Source organism: Scyliorhinus torazame, chromosome 22 (assembly GCF_047496885.1).
Source record: "Scyliorhinus torazame isolate Kashiwa2021f chromosome 22, sScyTor2.1, whole genome shotgun sequence".
NCBI classification, from domain to species: Eukaryota; Metazoa; Chordata; class Chondrichthyes; order Carcharhiniformes; family Scyliorhinidae; genus Scyliorhinus; species Scyliorhinus torazame.
The window spans coordinates 83,961,732-83,983,764 of NC_092728.1; the positions used below are offsets into that span (position 1 = coordinate 83,961,732).

Below are 22,033 nucleotides of genomic sequence, written 5' to 3' on the forward strand. Positions count from 1 at the left end.
CTCCAAATAGTACTATATGATCTTTTAAATCCACACAACAGTTAAAACAAAGTTTCAGTTTAACAATTTGTCCAAAAGATGGCACCTCCAACAATATCAGTCCTCAGCCAATTTGATTCATTGACCTTCCCTCCATCTTAAGATCAGATGTGGTCATGTTCACTGGTGGTTTCACAATGTTCAGCACCATTCACAACTCCTCAGAGGCTGAAGCAGGCTATGTCCATATGCAGCAAGACCTGGACAATATTAAGACTTGGGCTGATGTAACATTTGTGCCACAAGAGAAAAATCTAACCATCTTTCCTTAACATTCAATGGTTTTATCATCGCTGAACCTCTACCATCAACATCCTGGGGGCTACCATTGAACAGAAACTTAACTGGACCAGTCATATAAATAGTGTGGCTCCAAGAGCAGGTGGGAATTGTGCAGCAACTAATTCCCCAAAACCTGTTCACAACCTCGAAGGCACAAGTTAGGGGTGTAGTGGAATGCTCTCCATTTACATGGACAAGTGAAGCTCCAACAACACTCAAGCTCAATACCATCCAATTGATCACCACCCCATCCACCACATTCACTTGCTTCACCACCAGCTCGACATGGCAGCATATATTCCTGTTCCTTCACGGTTACTGGGTCAAAATTCTGAAACTACCTCCCTAATGTAAGTACACCATGACTACAGTGGATCACCTTTTCGAGGGCAATTAGGGATGCACAAATATTGACCTTGCCAGCAATGCTAACATCACACAAATGTATTAAAAAAATACTGCTCATGCTCAGAACTGCACCGTCAGCCAAGATTCTGTCCCATAGGCAGACTTCCGGTGGCGGCGATGAGTGAGTGAGCCGCACATTCGGTGGCTCTCACTCCAGCAGGATTTGAGGACCTGGTTCCCCGGTTTTGCGGGACTGCGAACCGTTGGAAAGACAGTCCCGGAGGTGCTGAGGAACGGGTAGAGCTGCATGAAACCACGGGAGAGCAGAAAGCAGCGAAAACAGGAGAGGAAGGGACAAAGGCAAGGTGCAGGGGAAGCTGACCCGGGAGCAAAGATGGCGGACCTATGAACCCGGCGATCCAGCAAGCCGGGGGGATCCCCCTCTCGTATGCTCTTTTTTTTTCTCTTTTCTCTTTTTTCTGCTGTTGTTGGTACCTTTCGTCGTGTTCTCTGGGTGTGCTGAAGCCTTCATTGTAACATAAACGTGGCCGGTAAGCAATGAGGATTAAAGATGTTGGTTGGGTTTTTTTTAATGTCTATGGTTTTTATATGTTTGTTTCGGGTGGGTGATATACGGGTACTGTGTTACTGTGCTGCTATTTTATTAATGCTCAGAAAGGGACGTGGGTTAACACTTATCTGTGTACACAGCTGGAACTGTATTGTACCTGGAGCAGCCTCACGGTGCTGTTTGATGTTTCCATTTTGTTTGATCTTTCCCATTTTAGTGAGACTGCTCCAGTGGGTCGGAGTGGGGGATGGTGTGTTGGTAAGTGGGGAGATGAGGTCGGGGAAACAATGGGAGTGAGACAAGTGGGCGCCGGAGCGATGAGTCACTGGGCTAGCAGATTGGCTAGTCAAGGGAGTCAGGTGGGGGGTGTGAATACAGCCAGGAGATGGCAGGGGTCGGGCTATCGGGAGATGTTGCGGGGGGGGTGGGGGGGGGGGGTGTTATTCTGCTGACATGGGAGGGGTCTGAAGTAGGTCATGGAGAGGCGGTCGGGGGTGGAGACGGCCAAGAAGCGAGCCAAGAGCGGCGTGGCGCATGGGCCGGGGCCAAGAAAGGTTATGGCTGACTGGCGTGGGGAGGAGGCGGTGTGCCCCCCAAGCAGGCTGATCACCTGGAATGTCAGAGGACTATGTGGGGCAGTCAAAAGGGCACGTGTGTTCGCACACGTGCAGGCTCTAAAGGCGGACGTAATTAGGTTGCAGGAGACACATTTGAAAGTGTCTGACCAGTCTCGGCTAAGTAAGCGCTGGATCAGCCAGGTGTTCCATTCGGGCTTGGACTCCAAGTCCAGGGGGGTAGCAATTATGATCAATAAGCGGGTTCAATTTGAGACAGAGGGCATAATCGCAGACGGTGGGGGCAGATTCCTTATGGTAAGGGGTAAGCTGGAGTGGAGGAGAGTGGTGCTGGTGAGCATATATGCTCCGAACTGAGACGACGCTGACTTTATTAAAAGAGTACTGGGGAATACCCAGACCTAGACTCACGCAAGTTGATGATAGGGGGGGGGGGGGGGGGGGGGAGTTTAACACGGTCCTCAACCCGGGGCTAGACCGGTCATGTCCCAGAACAGTAGGCTCCCAGCAATGGCAAGGGAGCTGAAAGGGTTCATGGAGCAAATGGGGGCAGTGGACCCATGGAGAGCCAGACAGCCAACGGGAACGGGCTACTCGTTCTACTCGCATGTTCATAAAGTATACTCCAGGATTGATTTCTTTATCTTGAGCAGGGACTGTGTAGGGGAGGTAAAGAATACGGAATACTCGGCAATCACTATTTCGGACCATGCCCCACATTGGGTGGACCGGCAGGTCGGTGGGGCGAATTACCAATGTCCGCAATGGAGGTTAGACGTAGGATTGTTGTCGGAAGAGGGGATATGCGAGAGACTGTGGAAGTGTATGCAAAATTATTTGCAGGTGAACGATACAGAGGAGGTTTCAGCAGCGACCCTGTGGGAGGCGCTGAAGGCAGTCGTGAGGGGGGAGCTGATCTCAATTCGGGCTCACAGGGATAGGGCGGACAGAGCAGAAATGGATAGATTGGTTAAGGAGATTCATCAGATAAGACGAGGAGCATGCGGGGTCCCCTGGGGAGGACCTATTCAGGGGAAGACGGAGACTGCAAGCGGAACTGGGGGTGCTATCCACGAGTAGGGCCGTGGAACAACTTAGGAAGGCAAGGGGAGTGGTGTATGAGCATGGGGAGAAGACCAGCAGATTGCTAGCGCAGCAACTCAGGAAGAGGGAGGCGGCCAGGGAAATAAGTAGTGGTGGTGGACGGGAAGGGGAGCAGAGTGGAGGACCCGTCAGGACTGAATAAGGTATTTTGGGACTTTTATAGTAAGCTTTACACTTCAGAGGAGCCGGAGGAGATTAAACGGTTCCTGGACGGACTAACCTTCCCAAAAGTAGGCGGGGGACTAGTGGACAGACTGGGGGCCCTGATTAGAGTGGAGGAGGTACTGGGGGGCCTAAAGGCCATGCAGTCGGGGAAAGTCCCAGGACCGGATGGATACCCAGTAGAGTTTTACAAAAAGTTCTCGGAGATAGTGGGACCGGTCCTGACTAGGGTTTTTAATGAGACGAGGGACAGAGGGACCCTGCCTTCGACGATGTCGCAAGCCACCATCTCGCTGATATTCAAGCGGGAAAAGGACCCGGAATCCTGCGGGTCATACAGGCCAATCTCCCAGATCAATGTGGACGCCAAGCTCCTGGCGATTAGAATTGAGGACTGCATACCGGAGGTGACTGGGGACGACCAAATAGCGTTTGTGAAAGGCAGGCAGCTGACAGCCAACTTGAGAAGATTGCTTAATGTGATTATGATGCCCCCGACGGGCAAGGAGGTGGAGGTAGTGGTGGCAATGGACATTGAGAAGGCCTTCGACCGGGTGGAGTGGGACTATTTGTGGGACGTACCCGGACGGTTTGGATTCGGGGAGGGACTGGTTCATTGGGGCAGATTATTGTATCAGGCCCCAAAAGCTAGCGTAAGGACAAACAGGATAATGTCAGATTACTTCAGACTACATCGCGGGACCAGACAGGGATGCCCACTCTCCCCGCTGCTGTTCGCACTGGCCATAGAACCATTGGCGATTGCGCTGAGAGCTGCAAAGGGGTGGAAGGGAATGACTAAGGGTGGGGCGGGGGGGGGGGTGGAGCACAGGGTCTCTCTCTATGCGGATGACCTGCTCCTGTACGTGTCGGACACTGTCCGGGATGGAAAATATACTGGAAACATTGAGGAAGTTTGGCCGGTTCTCAGGGTACAAATTAAATATGGCCAAGAGTGAGATGTTCGTAGTGCAGGCAAGGGGCCAGGGGAATAGGCTGAAGGAGCTGCCATTTAGGCTGGTTGCGGAAAGTTTCCAGTACTTGGGGATACAGGTGGCACGAGACTGGGGCAGGTTACATGAGTTAAATTTGACTAGAGTGGTGGAACAAATGAAGAGGGAGTTTCGGAGATGGGATGCACTCCCGCTGTCACTTGCGGGGAGGGTGCAGACGGTGAAGATGACAATCCTCCCTAGATTCCTGTTCAGCTTCCAGTGCCTCCCGATCTTTATCCCACGGTCCTTCTTCAAAAGAACCGGCAAAATCATCACGAGCTTTGTCTGGCCGGGAAAATCCCCATGGGTGAGGAAGGCGATGCTTGAAAGGAGCCGCAGCGAGGGGGGACTGGCATTGCTGAATCTGATCAATTACTACTGGGTGGCTAACATAGCCATGATAAGGAAGTGGATGGTGAGTACGGGGTCTATCTGGGAGCGGGTGGAGGCGGCTTCGTGCAGGGGCACCAGTTTGGCAGCCCTGGTCACGGCTCCCCTACCGCTTGAGCCGGCCAGGTACTTCACCAGCCCGGTAGTGGGGGCGGCCCTGCGGATTTGGAGCCAGTGGAGAAAGCATGCAGGGGAGGTGGGTGCGTCGGTCTGGGCTCCAATTTGTGATAACCATCGATTCGCCCACAGGAACATGGATGGAGGGTTTCGAACATGGCGGCGGGCGGGGGTGAGGACGGTGGGCAATATGTTCCTGGAGGGGAACTTAGCGAGTTGGAGGGAGTTGGGGGAGAAAGCTGGAAAGGGGAAATAACTTTAGGTACTAACAGGTGCGGGACTTTGTACGCAGACAGATCCCATCCTTCCCATGCCTCCCGCCAACAGGGATCCAGGAAAGAATAATCTCTAGGAGGAGAAGGAGGAGAGTGTAGTCTTGGATATTTACAAGGTGCTCATGAAGGGAGACGAGTCCCAGACGGAGGAACTGAAACTCAAATGGGAGGAGGAGCTCAGTGGGGAGATGGAGGATGGGATATGGGCGGAAGCCCTGAGTAGGGTAAACTCAACCGCAACATGTGCCAGGCTCAGCCTGATTCAGTTTAAGGTCGTTCACCGGGCCCACATGACGGTGGCTCGGATGAGCAAATTCTTTGGGATGGAGGACAAGTGCGCTAGATGTGTGGGAGGACCAGCGAACCACATCACATGTTTTTAGCATGCCCTAAGCTTAGGGGGTACTGGGAGGGATTTGCGGGGGTCATGTCCCGGGTGCTGAAAACAAGGGTGGTGCTGAGTCCAGAGGTGGCAATTTTGGGGGTTTCAGAAGACCCGGGAGTTCAGGGGGAGTTGCTTCCCTGATAGCCCGGCGGCGAATACTGCTGGCATGGAGGGACTCAAAACCACCGAAGATCGAACTATGGCTTTCGGACATGTCAAGTTTTCTGGGTATGGGAAAAAAAAAATCAAGTTCGCCTTGAGGGGATCTGTATTGGGGTTCGCCCGAAGGTGGCAACCATTCATCGGCTTCTTCGCGGGAGAGTGAACGTCAGCAGGGGGGGGGGATTAGAGTAGAGTAGGAGGGATAAATAGGCGGGTAGTGTCTATGAGAGAGGAGAGGGTATGTGCATTATGGTTTGGTTGAAGTGTTGGTTTTTTGTTGATGTTTGCATATTTATGTAATCTGTAACTGTTTACAATGCCAAAAATACCTCAATAAAATTATTCGTTAATAAAAAAGATTCTGTCCCATAGTAGGGCTTGAACCCAGAGGTTTCTAGTAGATGGGAAACCCTGCTGACTCAGCCAAGCTTACAGTTCAAAGTATAAAAGTGCATCTTATAGCACTTCCCTACGGTACTTCTATTTTCCTTTTTTTTATAATTGTGACCATTATTTCCTGACAACAAAGTTTTTAATCATTTGCTGAATGAATATTTTGTGATATCTATGACCTGAAAATATTCAGCTGTTAACCACCATGACAAACAAAAACACCTTTATGGTATTTTCACTAAACCTAATCACAAATAGTCAGCAACAATTGTTCAAGAATTATCAGCAGTTCATGACATCATGCAAACCGATTCAATAAAATTACTTTTTTGATCCCTTATAAGTCTAGGAATGCAGAATGACCAATTGGCACAGAAAATTAGCAGAAATGTCATTGCACTTCATGGATCTGCAGAAATTCAGATAGGGCCTAGAACACCAATATAGCAACTTTAAGAAAATAGCAGTGAGGGTTTGGAATAAAACACTATTAAAATTACTTCTAGTGTCAATATTTAAGAAATGCTCTTTACTTCCATAATGAAAGTTCTTAATCTGTCATATGTTAGTATTTTTCTTATGCAAGTTTGAGTTAATTAGTGATTACCAAGGTAAAGGGTATTAACTCTATGATACTAAACACGCTCAGTCCGCAACATGCATCCAGAAGAGAGACAATTGCTGCTGGCTACACAACAAAGCTTTTTATTTTGCCCTCAATATGTTTTAATACCCGCATCAAGAGTATCAGAGAATTTTGCCACACAGAAACAGGCCATTCCATTCTCACCGCTTGTTTCTCCTGGATTCCTTAATAGATTTATTAGTGATCATCGGATATTATGGCCACTAGTTTTAGACTCTCCACAAGTGGAAACATCATCTTTGTATCTACTCTTTCTTTAGAATTTTCGAGACCTCTATCAGGTCATCACTTCTCTCTCAGTCTTCTCTTTTCTAGACCAAAGAGCTCCAGCTGTTCAATCTCAGCTACACTGGAATAGATCCAATGTGGTTGTCACCCACTTCTCACATCTGCTTATGGCTTAACTAAATACAGGGAGACTTTTGTGGACAACATAAATGATAGATATGGGTGAAGGCCTCCACATTAATTTCATGTTATCTAGTCAAAAGATAGGGAAGGGTTTAATCCATCAATCTGGCCTAGATCTGGTCCATATACCAGAATTGAAAGGACAATATGTTTACCCACAGTACCAGTCCATTAGAAGATAGTTTGATAGATCTAACACAATTAAAGGAGCATTGATCAGTTAATAAAATCAAAATCCATAGTTCAGCAGTACATTATTTTTGGTTATCTTCAAATCAGATTGGAGTTACATCTCAATGCACTGAAGTAACATTTAACTTTGAAGGGGGACTTCCGGTTGCGGCGATGACCAGCTAAGTCGCACGTTTCGGCGGCTCCAGCTCAAACGGACCTTCGGGCTCTTTTAAGAGCCCCAACAGGGAATTTTTTCGGGACAAAACCCAGTGTGGGGTGAGACAACAGGGAGTCCCCCCCAGCGAAAAAGAAAAATATCGGCGGCAGCGGCCAGATCTCGAAGAATCCTCGAGGGCAGTGGCAGAAGGAAGAAAGGAGCAAGATGGCGGCGGAGGGAGCCCAGGCGACATGGGGACCGGACCAGGATGAATTTTTAAGACGGTGTGTGGAGTTGCTAAAAAAGGAGGTGCTGGCCCCGATGCTACAAGCAATTGAGGGGCTTAAGGAGACACAAAAGACCCAGGAGATAGAGCTCCGTGTGGTGGAGCATAAGGTGACTGACAACGAGGACGAGATCCTGGGCCTGGCGGTCAAAATGCTGACGCACGAGGCGCTCCATAAGAAGTGCATCGAAAGGATTGAAGTCCTAGAAAACAGATCACGGAGAAAGAACCTCCGGATACTGGGTCTCCCCGAGGGAGTGGAAGGAGCTGACGGCGGGGCTTACGTGAGTACGATGCTACGCTCGCTAATGGGAGCTGAGGCCCCCTCGGGCCCCTTGGAAATGGAAGGGGCCCATCGGGTCCCTGCGAGGAGACCAGAGGCGGGAGAACCACCTAGGGCGATGATCGTGCGATTTCACCGCTTCAATGATAGAGAGGCGGTTCTGAGATGGGCCAAGAAGGTACAGAGTAGTAGATGGGAGAATGCGGTGGTACGAGTGTATCAGGGTTGGAGTGCGGAGGTGGCGAGAAGGAGGACGAGCTTCAATCGAGCCAAGGAGGTGCAGCACAAGAAGAAAGTGAAGTTCGGGATGTTGCAGCCGGCGCGACTGTGGGTCACGCACCAGGAGAGGCATTACTACTTCGAAACGGCGGAAGAAGCATGGACCTTCATTAAAAACGAGAAACTGGATCAGAACTGAGGGACTGATGTTGGAGGGGAAACGACAATGCTGATGTATATAGAAATGTAAATTGGGGAGGGGGGGACATTGAGAAATGTGGGCGCCGGGGGGGGGGGGGAGAAGAGACTCAGGCGGGCGATGGGGAATGGGAGTGGGGCGGCAGAGGGAGCTGCGCCACGAGGGGCGGGGCGGCTCTAAAGAACACAAGGTTTCTTTTTCTTGTTCCCGCGTCAGAAAGATGATGGCGGGAAGATAGGCGCAAGGTGGGTGGGAGTTCCTCACCGGGGGGGGGGGGGGGGGGGGGGTCAAGGAGAGAGCGGGAGAAACCGGGGTCAGTTGAAGTCAGCTGACTTTCGGAAGCAATATGGGGGGAGTAACCATGCTAGATGGGAGTCTAGCTGGGGAGGGGGGGGGGGGGGGGGGGATAACTGGGTTGCTGCTGCGGAGATCGAGAAGGAACTGGTAAAAGAAAAGGTGGTCGGGGCGGGAATGCGCCGCCTGGGGGACGAGTGGGTGCGCGGAACCTGGACGTGGGACTGGCCCAGAGAAGGTGATGGCTAGTCGACAGGAGAGGGGGGCAGGCAGCCCCCCAGTCCGGCTGATCACGTGGAACATGAGAGGCCTAAATGGGCCGATTAAGAGGGCCCGAGTGTTCGCGCACTTAAAAGGACTGAAGGCAGACGTGGCCATGCTTCAGGAGACGCACCTGAAGGTGGCGGACCAGGTTAGGTTAAGGAAAGGATGGGTGGGGCAGGTGTTCCACTCGGGGCTGGATGCAAAGAATAGGGGGGTGGCCATATTGGTGGGGAAACGGGTGTCATTCGAGGCTAGGAACATTGTAGTGGACAGCAGGGGCAGATATGTGATGGTGAGCGGCAGACTGCAGGGAATGGAGGTCGTGTTGGTTAATGTATATGCCCCGAATTGGGATGATGTGGGATTTATGAAGCGGATGCTGGGACGTATCCCGGACCTGGAGGTAGGAAACCTGATAATGGGGGGGGGACGGGGACTTCAACACCGTGCTGGACCCAGGGTTAGATAGATCTAGATCTAGGACCGGAAGACGGCCGGCAGCGGCCAAGGTGCTTAGGGGGTTTGTGGACCAAATGGGGGGAGTGGATCCGTGGCGATTTGTTAGGCCGATGGCAAAAGAGCTCTCCTTTTTCTCCCATGTCCATAAGGTGTACTCCCGGATAGATTTCTTTGTTTTGGGAAGGTCACTGATTTCGAGGGTGGAAGGAACTGAGTACTCAGCCATAGCTGTTTCAGATCATGCCCCACACTGGGTGGACCTGGAACTAGCGTCCACTCTGGCGACTGGATGTGGGATTATTGGCGGATGAGGGAGTCTGCGGAAGGGTGCGGGGATGTATCGAAAGATACCTGGAGGCCAACGACGACGGGGAGGTCCGAGTAGGAGTAGTATGGGAAGCACTAAAAGCGGTGGTCAGGGGAGAGTTGATCTCCATCAGGGCTCACAAGGGGAAAACGGAGGCCAAAGAAAGGGAAAGACTACTGGGGGAGATTTTGAGGGTAGATAAAAAATATGCGGAGGCCCCGGATGAAGGACTATACAGGGAGAGGCGACAACTCCAGGCGGAGTTCGATCTGCTCACCACAGGGAGGGCAGAGGCACAGTGGAGGAAGGCACAGGGGATGAGATATGAATATGGGGAAAAGGTGAGTCGCCTGTTGGCCCACCAGCTGCGAAAGAGGACAGCGGCGAAGGAGATAGGGGGAGTTAGGGATGAAACGGGAGCCATGGTGCGGAGAGCAGGGAAGATAAACGAGGTGTTTGAGACCTTTTACGAGAGGCTATATAGGTCCCAACCCCCGGAGGGAAAAGAGGGGATGCAGCAGTTTCTGGACCAACTAAGGTTCCCGAAGGTGGAGGAGCAGGAGGTGGTAGGCCTGGGGGCGCCAATTGGGGTGGACGAGGTGACCAAAGGGCTGGGGAACATGTAGGCAGGGAAGGCCCCAGGACCAGATGGGTTCCCGGTGGAATTCTATAGAAAATATGTGGACTTGTTGGCCCCGCTGCTGGTAAGAACCTTTAATGAGGCCAGAGAAGGGGGGACCCTACCCCCGACAATGTCGGAGCGACGATATCACTAATCTTGAAGCGAGATAAAGATCCGCTGCAGTGTGGGTCCTATAGGCCTATCTCATTGCTAAATGTGGATGCCAAGTTGCTGGCAAAGGTGCTGGCAACGAGGATGGAGGATTGTGTCCCCAGGGTGGTGCACGAAGACCAGACAGGGTTCGTAAAGGGGAGACAATTGAATGTCAATGTGCGACGGCTATTAGGGGTGATAATGATGCCCCCAGCAGAGGGGGAGGCAAAGATAGTGGCGGCAATGGATGCAGAGAAGGCATTTGGTAGGGTGGAGTGGGAGTATCTATGGGAGGTGCTGAGGAGGTTCGGGGAGGGGTTTGTCAGCTGGGTTAAACTCCTCTATGGGGCCCCAACGGCAAGTGTGTCACAAATCGGCAAAGGTCGGAGTATTTTCGACTACACAGGGGTACAAGACATGGATGCCCGCTGTCCCCATTACTGTTCGTGCTGGCAATTGAACCACTGGCCATAGCGCTGAGAGACTCCAGAATATGGAGAGGGGTGGTTAGAGGGGGAGAGGAACACTGAGTGTCACTCTATGCGGATGACCTACTGCTGTATGTGACAGATCCAGTGGGGGGGATGACAGAGGTCATGCAGATATTGAGGGAATTTGGAGATTTCTCGGGATATAGGCTTAACATGGGAAAGAGTGAGCTTTTTGTGATACACCCTGGGGACCAGAGTAGAGGGATAGATGGCCTACCGCTAAGGAGAGTGGAAAGAAACTTCCGATACCTGGGGATTCAGATAGCCAGGAGCTGGGGAACCTTACACAGACTCAATCTGACACGGCTGGTGGAACAAATGGAAGAGGATTTCAAAAGGTGGGACATGCAGCCGCTGTCACTGGCGGGCAGAGTGCAGGCAATTAAGATGATGGTCCTCCCGAGGTTCCTATTTGTGTTCCAATGTCTCCCTATACTGATCACTAAGGCCTTCTTTAAAAAAATAGATAGGAGCATCACAAGCTTCGTGTGGGCAGGGAAGGCCCGAGGGTAAGGAGGGGGTTCCTACAACGTAGCAGAGACAGAGGGGGACTGGCGTTGCCGAATGTGGGCGACTACTATTGGGCCGCCAACGTGGCGATGATTCGTAAATGGATGATAGAGGGAGAGGGAGCAGCGTGGAAAAGGTTGGAGATGAAGTCCTGCAAAGGGACGAGCTTGCAGGCGCTGGTGACGGCGCCATTACCGCTCTCCCCGAAAAAGTTTACCACGAACCCAGTGGTGGCGGCAACATTAAGTATCTGGGGGCAATGGAGGCGACAAGAGGGATGTGCTGGGAGCCTCGGTGTGGTCCCCGATCAGGAACAACCATAGGTTTGCCCCAGGGAGGCTGGACGGAGGATTCCAGAGCTGGCACTGGGCAGGAATCAGGAGAGTGGGAGACTTATTTATAGATGGGACGTTTGCGAGTGCTTGAGGAAAAGTATTATCTGCCCCTGGGAAATACCTTTAGGTATATGCAGTTCACGAGACAACTGGTGAGGGAATTTCCGCTGCTCCCGACACAAGGGATCCAGGACAGGGTGCTTTCGGGGGTGTGGGTCGGGGAGGGCAAAGTGTCCGAGATATACCGGGAGATGAGAGAAGAGGGGGAGGAGCTGGTGGACGAACTGAAGGGAAAATGGGAAGAAGAGCTCGGGGAGGAGATTGGGGAGGGTTTGTGGGCTGATGCCCTAAGCAGGGTAAATTCCTCTTCCTTGTGTGTCAGGCTTAGCCTGATTCAATTTAAGGTGCTGCATAGAGCACACATAACGGGAGCAAGGTTGAGCAGGTTCTTCGGCGTGGAGGACAAGTGTGGGAGATGCGGGGGAAGCCCGGCGAATCACACACATATGTTTTGGTCGTGTCCGGCACTGGAGGGGTATTGGAGGGGAGTGACGGGAGTGATCTCGAAGGTGGTGAAGGTCCGGGTCAAGCCAGGCTGGGGGTTAGCTATATTTGGAGTAGCGGATGAGCCGCGAGTGCAGGAGGTGAAAGAGGCCGATGTTGTGGCCTTTGCGTCCCTAGTAGCCCGGTGTAGGATTTTACTTATGTGGAAGGAAATGAAACCCCCTGGCCTGGAGACCTGGATAAACGATATGGCGGGGTTCATAAAACTGGAGCGGATGAAGTTTGCACTGAGAGGATCGGCTCAAGGGTTCAACAGGCGGTGGCAACCGTTCCTCGACTATCTAGCGGAACGTTAGGGGGAAGATAGATAGCCAGCAGCAGCAGCCCTGTGTTTGAAAACTTTAATAAAATATATATATTTTTTAAACTTTGAAGGGGAAATATTTCCAATATTCAAACTATGCCCAAGTTTTACTTCTAAAAAAACATACTTTTTAAAGTTTCATAGAACTTGCAATATCCTGTACTGACCATTTCCTGACTTCTTAAACAGTTTCTCCAGTGACATCGGGACTTACCAATGAAGGTAGTAAAATGTTCACCAAAAATCAAGTTACTCCTCACAGTTGCTTATTAAAACATTGTAATTAACGTTTGTGAGATCTGGCTTGCAATGTTTTGTTGATACAAGTATCAACAAGTGTGACCTGATAGGCTTTTAACATAGTCTGACATTCACAAACTAAGTCAGCCTTGTTATTTATTGAGGAAAATCCTCCTCTTCTCCTGCCAGTTGATTACAATCATCTTCCAGTATCTCACCCAAATGTCGAATACCTAAATGGGAGCCTCACTGTGAGCTTTAAATACATTACAATAATAAAAGTTTTTTTTAAATTGAAGTGTGATATACTTCATCTGCATTTATTATTTGTGCCACTTTTGTTCAAGTGTATTTTTTGGGTTTGCCTTTGGAAGTATGCTTTTCTACTCCGGAAATATTATTTGGTCTATATGTATTTAGGAGTGCAGTTAGGAAAAGATTGTTATTTTTATTGTTTTCATCTTGATTGCCTGGTGTCTGAAACTGTAAGACTCCAATTGTTAAGAGTTGACAAGTGGAAAACTTAAGAAGTATTTTTTATATTGGCATTAACCTCTGAGACAAATGCCACACCCAAGTCTGCCAAACTGCAGGGTGCACTTCCAGATGACAGAGCTGAGTGGGAGGGTGAGCTGCAATGAGGATGCAGAGAACCTTCAGTGCGATTTGGGCAGGTTGAGTGAGTGGGGAAAATGAATGGCAGATGCAGTATTATTTGGATAAATGTGAGGTTATCCACTTGGCAGCAGAAACGATGTGGCAGATTATCTGTATGGCCATAAATTAAGAGAAGGGAATGTGCAACAAGACCTGGGTGTCCTCATAAACCAGTCGCTAAAGGTAAGCATGCATATGGAGCAGTAAGATAACAAATGGTATGTTGTCCTTCAGAGCAAGAGGATTTGAGTGCAGGGTCAGTGATGCCTTGCTGCAATTATACCAGGGCTTGGTGAGGCCACACCTGAAATATTGCGTGCAGCTTATTTGAGGAAGGATGTTCTTGCTCTAGAGTGGGTGCAGAGAAGGTTTACCAGACTGATTCCTGGGGTGGTAGGACTGATGTACGAGGAGAGTCAGTAAGGACTGTATTCGCTGGAGTTCAGAAGAACGAGGGGTGGGGATCTCACAGAAACCTAAAAATTCTAACAGGACTAGACAGGGTAAATGCAAGAAAGATGTTCCAAATGGTAGGGGTGTCCAAAACTAGGGATCACAGTCGGAGGATAGGGTAGGCCATTTAGACAGAGATGAAGAGAAATTTCTTCACCCAGAGAGTAGTCAGCCAGTGGAGTTCACTACCACAGAAAGAAATTGAGGCCAAAACATATGTTTTCAAGAAGCAGTTAGATATATCGCACTTGGCGCGAAGGGAATCAAGCTGTTGAATTGGATGATCATAATGAATGATCATCCACTGCACCACCATGCTGCCCCCTTGTTTCAAATGTTTTAAATAAGAGAGTGATGTGCAGATAGAGATGAGGTTGCAACCTAAGTTAAGGTCATACTAAAAGTCAGAATCTTCATTTTTGCACTTAAAAGATAAGAGAACACAAGCATGGAGGTAACGTTAAACTCGTACAGCATTGGCAATTGCCCAATTGAAGATGGATGTTCTTGCTCTAGAGATAGAGAGAGAGAGAGAGAGAGAGAGAGAGAGAGGAGAGGGAGAGGGAGAGGGAGAGGGAGAGGGAGAGGGAGAGGGAGAGGGAGAGGGAGAGGGAGAGGGAGAGGGAGAGAGAGAGAGAGAGAGAGAGAGAGGTGTTTGTAGGAAACGGTAGTTTGGATAAGGTTGTGGCGGTGAAAAAGGAGAGATTAGAGAATTTCACACACCAGGACCCACTTCCGCACAATCTCTATGTACTGGGCCACCCATCTGGTGGGCTTGCAGCACTGACTGGCAAGAGCAGAGCAACGTGGAGCTGCCCATCATACACACAAAAGGTATACTCGTCTGACATCCAATACTGTATCAGCAGAAATTTCGACCAACTAAACATGGAGAAAACTGAAACCATTGTCCTGGGTCCTTGTGACAAACTTGGTTCCTTAGCCACCAACTGCATCCCTCTTCCTGCCAAGCACCCGACTCTGAACCAGACTTCTCACAACCATGGTGAAAGTCTTTGACCCAGAGATGAGCTTCTGTCCACATATCCGTGCCATAACTAAAACTGTCCATTTCCATAACATCGCCCAATTCCCCCCCCCATCTGTCATTACCACTACATCTGTTGCCTCTAGACTAGACACACCTTTGGACAGCTCCCACGTTACACACTCCATAAACTTGAGGTTGTTCAAAACTCTGGTGCCATGAACTAATTCACACCAAGACCCATTCATTTATCATCTGTGCTCGTTGGCCCACACTGGCTGCTGGTTAAGCAGCCCCTCAATTTGAAAATGCTCATCCTGCTTTCCAAATCCATCTATGGTTACGCCCTTCTCTTTCTCTGTAATCGCCTGAGGCAACTGCCCTCCTCCTGTTCTGACCGCTTGAGCATACAGACTTTAAAATCGTTCCACCACTGGTAATCTAGTCTTCAGCTGCTAAAACCTGGAGCTCTGAAATTCCTTCCCTCCACCTCTCTGCTTCTAGTCATCTCTATCCTCCTATAAGGCACTCCTTAAAAGCTCTTTCTCATCGACCACAATATCCCCTTTCTCATCTACCTAAATGTCCGCTATGTTGCTTGGTGTCAAGTTGAGTGATAAAACTCCCGTAAAGCACCTTGTGACATTTTACTATGTTAAAGACACTACATAATTGCAAGTTCTTGTTTTTCTCCACTATCACTCAGCTACATTCAGGATTCAGGATCTCATAGTTAGGGATCCTCTTGGAAGGAGCAATCACAATAGGGTGAGAAGGTAAAATCAAGCACTAGTGTTTTGTGCTTAAACAAAGGAGATTACAGTGGGATGAGAGAACTAGCTAAGGTAGACTGGGAGCAGACTTTATGGTGAAACAGTTAACAGTGGAGAACCTGCCAAGCGATTTTTCACAGTGCTCAGCAAAGGTTTATACCAACAAAAAGGAAGGACGGTAAAAAGAGGGAAAATCGACCGTGGATATCCAAGGACATAAGGGAGAGTATCAAATTGAAGGAAAAAGCATACAAAGTAGCAAAGATTAGTGGGAGGCTAGAGGACTGGGAAATCTTTAGGGGGCAACAGAAAGCGATTAAAAAAGCTATAAAGAAGAGTAAGATAGGTTATGAGAGTAAACATGCTCAGAATATAAAAACAGATAGTAAAAGTTTCTACAAATATATAAAACAAAAAAGAGTGGCTAAAGTAAATATTGGTCCTTTAGAGGATGAGAAGGGAGATTTAATAATGGGAGATGAGGAAATGGCTGAGGAACTGAACAGGTTTTTTGGGTCGGTCTTCACAGTGGAAGACACAAATAACATGCCAGTGACTGATGGAAATGAGGCTATGACAGGTGAGGACCTTGAGAGGATTGTTATCACCAAGGAGGTAGTGATGGGCAAGCTAATGGGGCTAAAGGTAGACAAGTCTCCTGGCCCTGATGGAATGCATTCCAGAGTGCCAGAAGAGATAGCTAGGGAAATTGCAAATGCACTAGTGATAATTTACCAAAATTCACTAGACTCTGGGGTGGTCCCGACGGATTGGAAATTAGCAAACGTGACACCACTGTTTAAAAAAGGAGGTAGGCAGAAAGTGGGTAATTATGAGCTTAACTTCGGTAGTAGGGAAGATGCTGGAATCTATCATCAAGGAAGAAATAGCAAGGCATCTGGATGGAAATTGTCCCATTGGGCAGACGCAGCATGGGTTCATAAAGGGCAGGTCATGCCTAACTAATTTAGTGGAATTTTTTGAGGACATTACCAATGCGGTAGATAACGGGGAGCCAATGGATGTGGTATATCTGGATTTTCAGAAAGCCTTTGACAAGGTGCCACACAAAAGGTTGCTGCATAAGATAAAGATGCATGGATAGAGGATTGGTTAATGAATAGAAAGCAAAGAGTGGGGATTAATGGTTGTTTCTCTGGTTGGCAATCAGTAGCTAGTGGTGTCCCTCAGGGATCAGTGTTGGGCCCACAACTGTTCACAATTTACATAGATGATTTGGAGTTGGGGACCAAGGGCAATGTGTCCAAGTTTGCAGACGACACTAAGATAAGTGGTAAAGCAAAAAGTGCAGAGGATACTGGAAGTCTGCAGAGGGATTTGGATAAGTGAATGGGCAGATGGAATACAATGTTGACAAATGTGAGGTTATCCATTTTGGTAGGAATAACAGCAAAAGGAATTATTATTTAAATGATAAAATATTAAAACATGCTGCTGTGCAGAGACCTGGGTGTGCTAGTGCATGAGTCGCAAAAAGTTGGTTTACAGGTGCAACAGGTGATTAAGAAGGCAAATGGAATTTTGTCCTTCATTGCTGGAGGGATGGAGTTTAAGACTAGGGAGGTGATGTTGCAACTGTATAAGGTGTTAGCGAGGCCACACCTGGAGTAGTGTGTTCAGTTTTGGTCTCCTTACTTGAGAAAGGACGTACTGGCACTGGAGGGTGTGCAGAGGAGATTCACTAGGTTAATCCCAGAGCTGATGGGGTTGGATTACGAAGAGAGGTTGAGTAGACTGGGACTGTACTCGTTGGAATTTAGAAGGATGAGGGGGGATCTTATAGAAACATATAAAATTATGAAGGGAATAGATAGGACAGATGCGGGCAGGTTGTTTCCACTGGCGGGTGAAAGCAGAACTAGGGGGCATAGCCTCAAAATAAGGGGAAGTAGATTTAGGACTGAGTTTAGGAGGAACTTCTTCACCAAAGGGTTGTGAATCTATGGAATTCCTTGCCCAGTGAAGCAGTAGAGGTTCCTTCATTAAATGTTTTTAAGATAAAGATAGATAGTTTTTTGAAGAATAAAGGGATTAAGGGTTATGGTGTTCGGGACGGAAAGTGGAGCTGAGTCCACAACAGATCAGCCATGATCTCATTGAATGGTGGAGCAGGCTCGAGGGGCCAGATGGCCTACTCCTGCTTTTAGTTCTTATGTTCTTACATGAGACTGCATTCTCCTAACATAGTTCATTATTTAATCATAGCCCGAGAATCACCAATGACTTCTCTTGCCAATCATGCAGTTACCACCATTGGTTGTAATTCCCTCCCTAAACCTCTTGCTCTCTCTAGCTTGCTTTTCTCCTTTTAGACATGCCTTAATACCCATCTCTTTGACCAAGCTTTTGGTCATCTGCTCTCATACCTCATGTTGCCAGGAGTCATATTTTGTTTTATATTACCTCATTTCAATTCTTTAAGATATTTTTATGCTACATTCACTATATAAATACAAGTTGTCTTCTTCAAATTTATGAAGTTATGGTCAAATTAGTGTTAGATTCCCTCTACTACTCAGAGAAACCCATTAGGATCATCATGAAAGAATTTATGGATCTTGCTCAGAAGATGGTCCACAGCAGAGATTTTCAAATTCTGGTCACCCTTTGTGTAAATTTCTTCTCACCTATTTATGTGCCTGTGGGCAAGGTAAACAATACTTATTTTCCAAGAACCAATTAAAAATACCAACTTCACATACCTAGGGAAATCAGCTCTGATTGTTTAGAGAGTATAGATGCGTGTGCCAAGAGCAGCAGCAGGCAAACCTTAAAATTAGGCATTAACCTACTGAAGCTGCATCACAAGGGTACTTGCATGCTAAACACCAAATGTAGCAGGCTGCAATTCACAGATTAGAGAAAAGCTCTATAAACCCTACCACATCCAGTTGAGAATGGTGGTGGACAATCTGGCAACGAATGGGAGGAGGTAGCTCCATGAACATCCCATCTTCAAGCATGGAGGAGACCTGCATACAATTGCAAGAGACAAGGCTGAAGTATTTGCATGCGTCTTCAACCAAAAGTGCGGAGTGGATGATCTAATTTAATCTTTTCTTGAAATCCTACTACTATTATAGATGCTAAAACCCAATATGGAATGGTCGAGTACACTGATTATGGCAAAAACAATGGTGCAAATAACATCTAGACTGTAGTGCTGAAGATCTGAGTATCAGAAGTAGCTGCCCCCTAGCTAAACAATTCTAGTACATCTATCACACGGTCATCTATCAATAACATAGGAAATGTTCCAAGTATGTTCTATCCATTACAAGAATGGATTAAAATGAATAGAGATTACTCTGCAGGTGGCAAACTGCTTTCTGAGGTTGTCCAGTAGCTGCAATGGCCACTTTAAATCTTAAATGGCAGCTTTAACTGGTGTAAATATATCAGGATCTTCAAAGGAAAGAATTTGTTGATTTCTGTGAAGGGAATTGGGAAGCAAAAGTTGTCAAGAAGGAATTTCATTCTTCGTGAGCGCAAAGCATGGACTTCCTAGTCAGTTGCTTAAACAATGACAGCAATTAAATATTTAGAAAGATCAAAGATAACTGCACAAAAGTTTCAGTTTTACTTTTAAAACATTTAAATGGTCACTGTCTGTGTGGAGTTTGCACATTTTTCCAGTGTCTGCATGGGTCTCAACCCCCACAACCCAAAGATGTGCATGGTAGGTGAATTGGCCACACTAAATTGCCTCTTAATTGGAAAAAATAATTGGGTAGTCTAAATTTATTTTTTAAATGGTGCGCTTGGCAATTCAAGGGGCCCTAGTGTGGACCCTATCTGAGCTCAACATTTCTCCCCCTCACTTTCCTCCTTTAAGACACTCCTTAAAACCTTCTCTGAACAAGCTTGCAGTCAGTCCTCCTAATATCTTCTTTGGATAAGGATCAATTTTCTATCTGATTACCCTCCTCTGAAGCACCATGGGACTTGGTTTAATGTTAAAGGTGGTATATAAATGCAAATTACAGTTATCATATTTTATAATTGCCAATGTTCTTGTTACCCCAGAACAATATTGAAATGTCCTTCCTCACTGCACATAAGCTAAAGCAAAATGCAGAAAGTACAAACAAAACAAGCAGCTTAACGTATATTGTTCACTATATCTGCATTTTTCCCAGAGTACAAAAAAAGGAACAAGGAGCGACCCCTTCTTTGTATTTTACTGAAGACTGCTGAAACTTTCCAAGACTTGGTGCATTCGTAACACACTGCCAACAAGCATGACACGGATTTTCTCAAACCATATATACAGGCTCCATCAGGTGCATGCAATATTTTTAAATATACCACACCTGTTCTTCACCCGACTCTCCATTACTGTCAACCTTGCCCATCCTCATCAACATACAACACAATCTCAGTAGCTTCAAAGGTCATTTCACCATCTACAAAGCATAAATCACAGGTTGATGGAAGACTCTCCCACTTGCTTGAAGGACAACAGTTCCAACAATATTTAAGCTGGATACTATCCAAGAGAAAGCAGCCTGCTTCAGTGACACCCCACCCACTACCTTAAACATTCATGCCTTCCACCACTGGTGCACACTGGCAGCGGTCCGATTGTCTGCAAGATCACAGATCCTCAAAATTGTTACAGTGCAGAAAGCCATTCAACCCATGTCTGAATCAATTCCCCTAATGAGCAATCCACCTACTGCCATTCCCACACCTTCTCCCCATCACCTTGCACATTCTTCCTTTTTAGATAACAGTCTAATTCTTTCTTGAACACAGCTGACACATCAAAGACAAACGGCAACAAATTACCACGGTCCCTTTGACAGCACCTGCCAAAACCCATGACCTCTACCACCTAAAAGACAAGGGCAGCACGTGAATAGAAACACCACCATTGCCCAAAGTCTTATACTGTCCTGCCTTAGATATATATCACCATTCCTTCCTGGTTGTTGGATTGGAATTCTGGAACTTCTTTCCCAACAGCACCATGAGAGCACCTGCCCCACAGAGTCAGTGGTTGGGAAGACAGCTCAGCATTATCTTCTCAAGTGCAATTAGGAGCAGGCTATAAATGCCTTGAGCCTTGCCAGCAATCCTCACGTGCAGCGAAGATATATATTTTTTAAATGCTCAAATGCTAACATGAGGGGGAAAAAACTCCACAAAATTCTATCCATTTGTTTACAACTTGGAACTGCAGCTTCAACCATCAGGAAATCACTGGAATCATACAAATATAAATAAAACATTAGAGTCCATACATAACGTGAAATAATTATCAGTTGAAGTTAAAACTTCGGACGGGTGTGGGGGGAGGGGGTAACGGGAATAATTCAAATTTAAGTAGGTTTTGTCCACCGAACCTCTCGCCATTGCTACAATCTTGTTTACTCCTACACATTCACAACGTGTGCAAAACGATCACAGTAAATGACTAATCACATTAGCATTGTATTCTTGGTTGCCACGTCTAGTGACAAATGTGAGAATAAACCAGCGTTACAGGTATGCCATCCACCAGCTTTGGGTGGGTGTTTTTTCATCCACAAATTAGAACACTCGAGTTCGAGGGGTGGGGGAAGAGACTTGGGACTAGAATACTTTGACCCCTGCAAAATACCACAGGCCTACATCAGCCGTGCTACTAACAGGCGGCAATAGGAGATAACCCCTGCGCTCTTTCCACCAGTTGAGAGCTGCTGTAAACAAACAGGGCCGAGAGACAGAGGACAGGAGCCGGGCTGGGTGTGTGCTGGAGGGGCAGCGGTGTGGCTGTTTACTCCAACACCAGGCTCCACTGGCGGCCTAGGCTGAGGGACTCTCCCCAGTGACAGGTAAGGAAAACTCGGGAGAGAATACAAAAAACATACCGTCAATCTCAGCACTTCTCGGCGGTTGGTCAGGCTCTAAAACACGTGTGTCACCTGTACATAGCCCAACACTTGTTTGGGGGGGGGGGCTCAGGAGGCGGCCTCAGTCCGGCCGTTGAAAGAGAGCATTCCGGACACCTCACCGACTGCACCTCCTCCCGCTCCGTTTCTTCCCCGCGCGCACGCTCCCCGCCGTTTCAAATCCCCGGCCCGGATCCCACCCACAGCTCGAGCCGTGGATTCGAACACCAACCGCACTCCACTGCGCGGGGGAGGGCGAACCGAGAGACAACCCAACTTCGTGCCGGAGAGTCGCGCCTGAGTGACGGCGGCGAGCACCCAATCGGCAGGCGCCCTGGCGGGGGCGGGAGCGCCGCCGCCATCGTCGATTGGAGGGTGGGCAAAGCTCGCGCCAATCCGCCAGGAGCAGGAACGGGCGCGCGCGCGGCTGTGGCAGCAGGTTGCTGTGATCGGAGGCTGCCTGGCTCACGAGCCCTGCGAGCGGCTTGTTTTGAACTGAGCTGCCAGTGGGCGTCTGGTCTTCGTCCTAGGGGAGAGGAGAGGGTCCCT

The 22,033-nt window shown here is 48.2% G+C and overlaps 1 protein-coding gene and 1 long non-coding RNA gene across 8 annotated transcripts in view; one reads left to right on the plus strand and one right to left on the minus strand.

Annotated features, from left to right (window-relative positions):
- The window catches only part of mapkap1 (MAPK associated protein 1), a 426,562-nt gene extending 404,806 nt beyond the window's left edge, over window positions 1–21,756 (minus strand). For 2 of the 7 annotated variants that reach the window (XM_072488485.1, XM_072488483.1), the window contains exon 1: window positions 21,464–21,756. Coding sequence is in view for 2 of the 7 variants with exons in the window: in XM_072488481.1 (XP_072344582.1) it covers window positions 18,491–18,571 (81 nt within the window). In the remaining 5 variants the exon portion in view is untranslated. Of the gene's footprint in view, window positions 1–18,490; window positions 18,581–21,463 lie in introns of those variants that run through there. The other 5 variants (XM_072488481.1, XM_072488484.1, XM_072488486.1 and 2 more) reach the window with 5 other exon arrangements.
- LOC140399177 (uncharacterized) overlaps window positions 21,184–22,033 on the plus strand; it is a 28,111-nt gene continuing 27,261 nt past the window's right edge. The window contains exon 1 of the long non-coding RNA XR_011937656.1: window positions 21,184–21,427. This is a non-coding gene — a long non-coding RNA (uncharacterized lncRNA). The remainder of the gene's footprint in view (window positions 21,428–22,033) is intronic.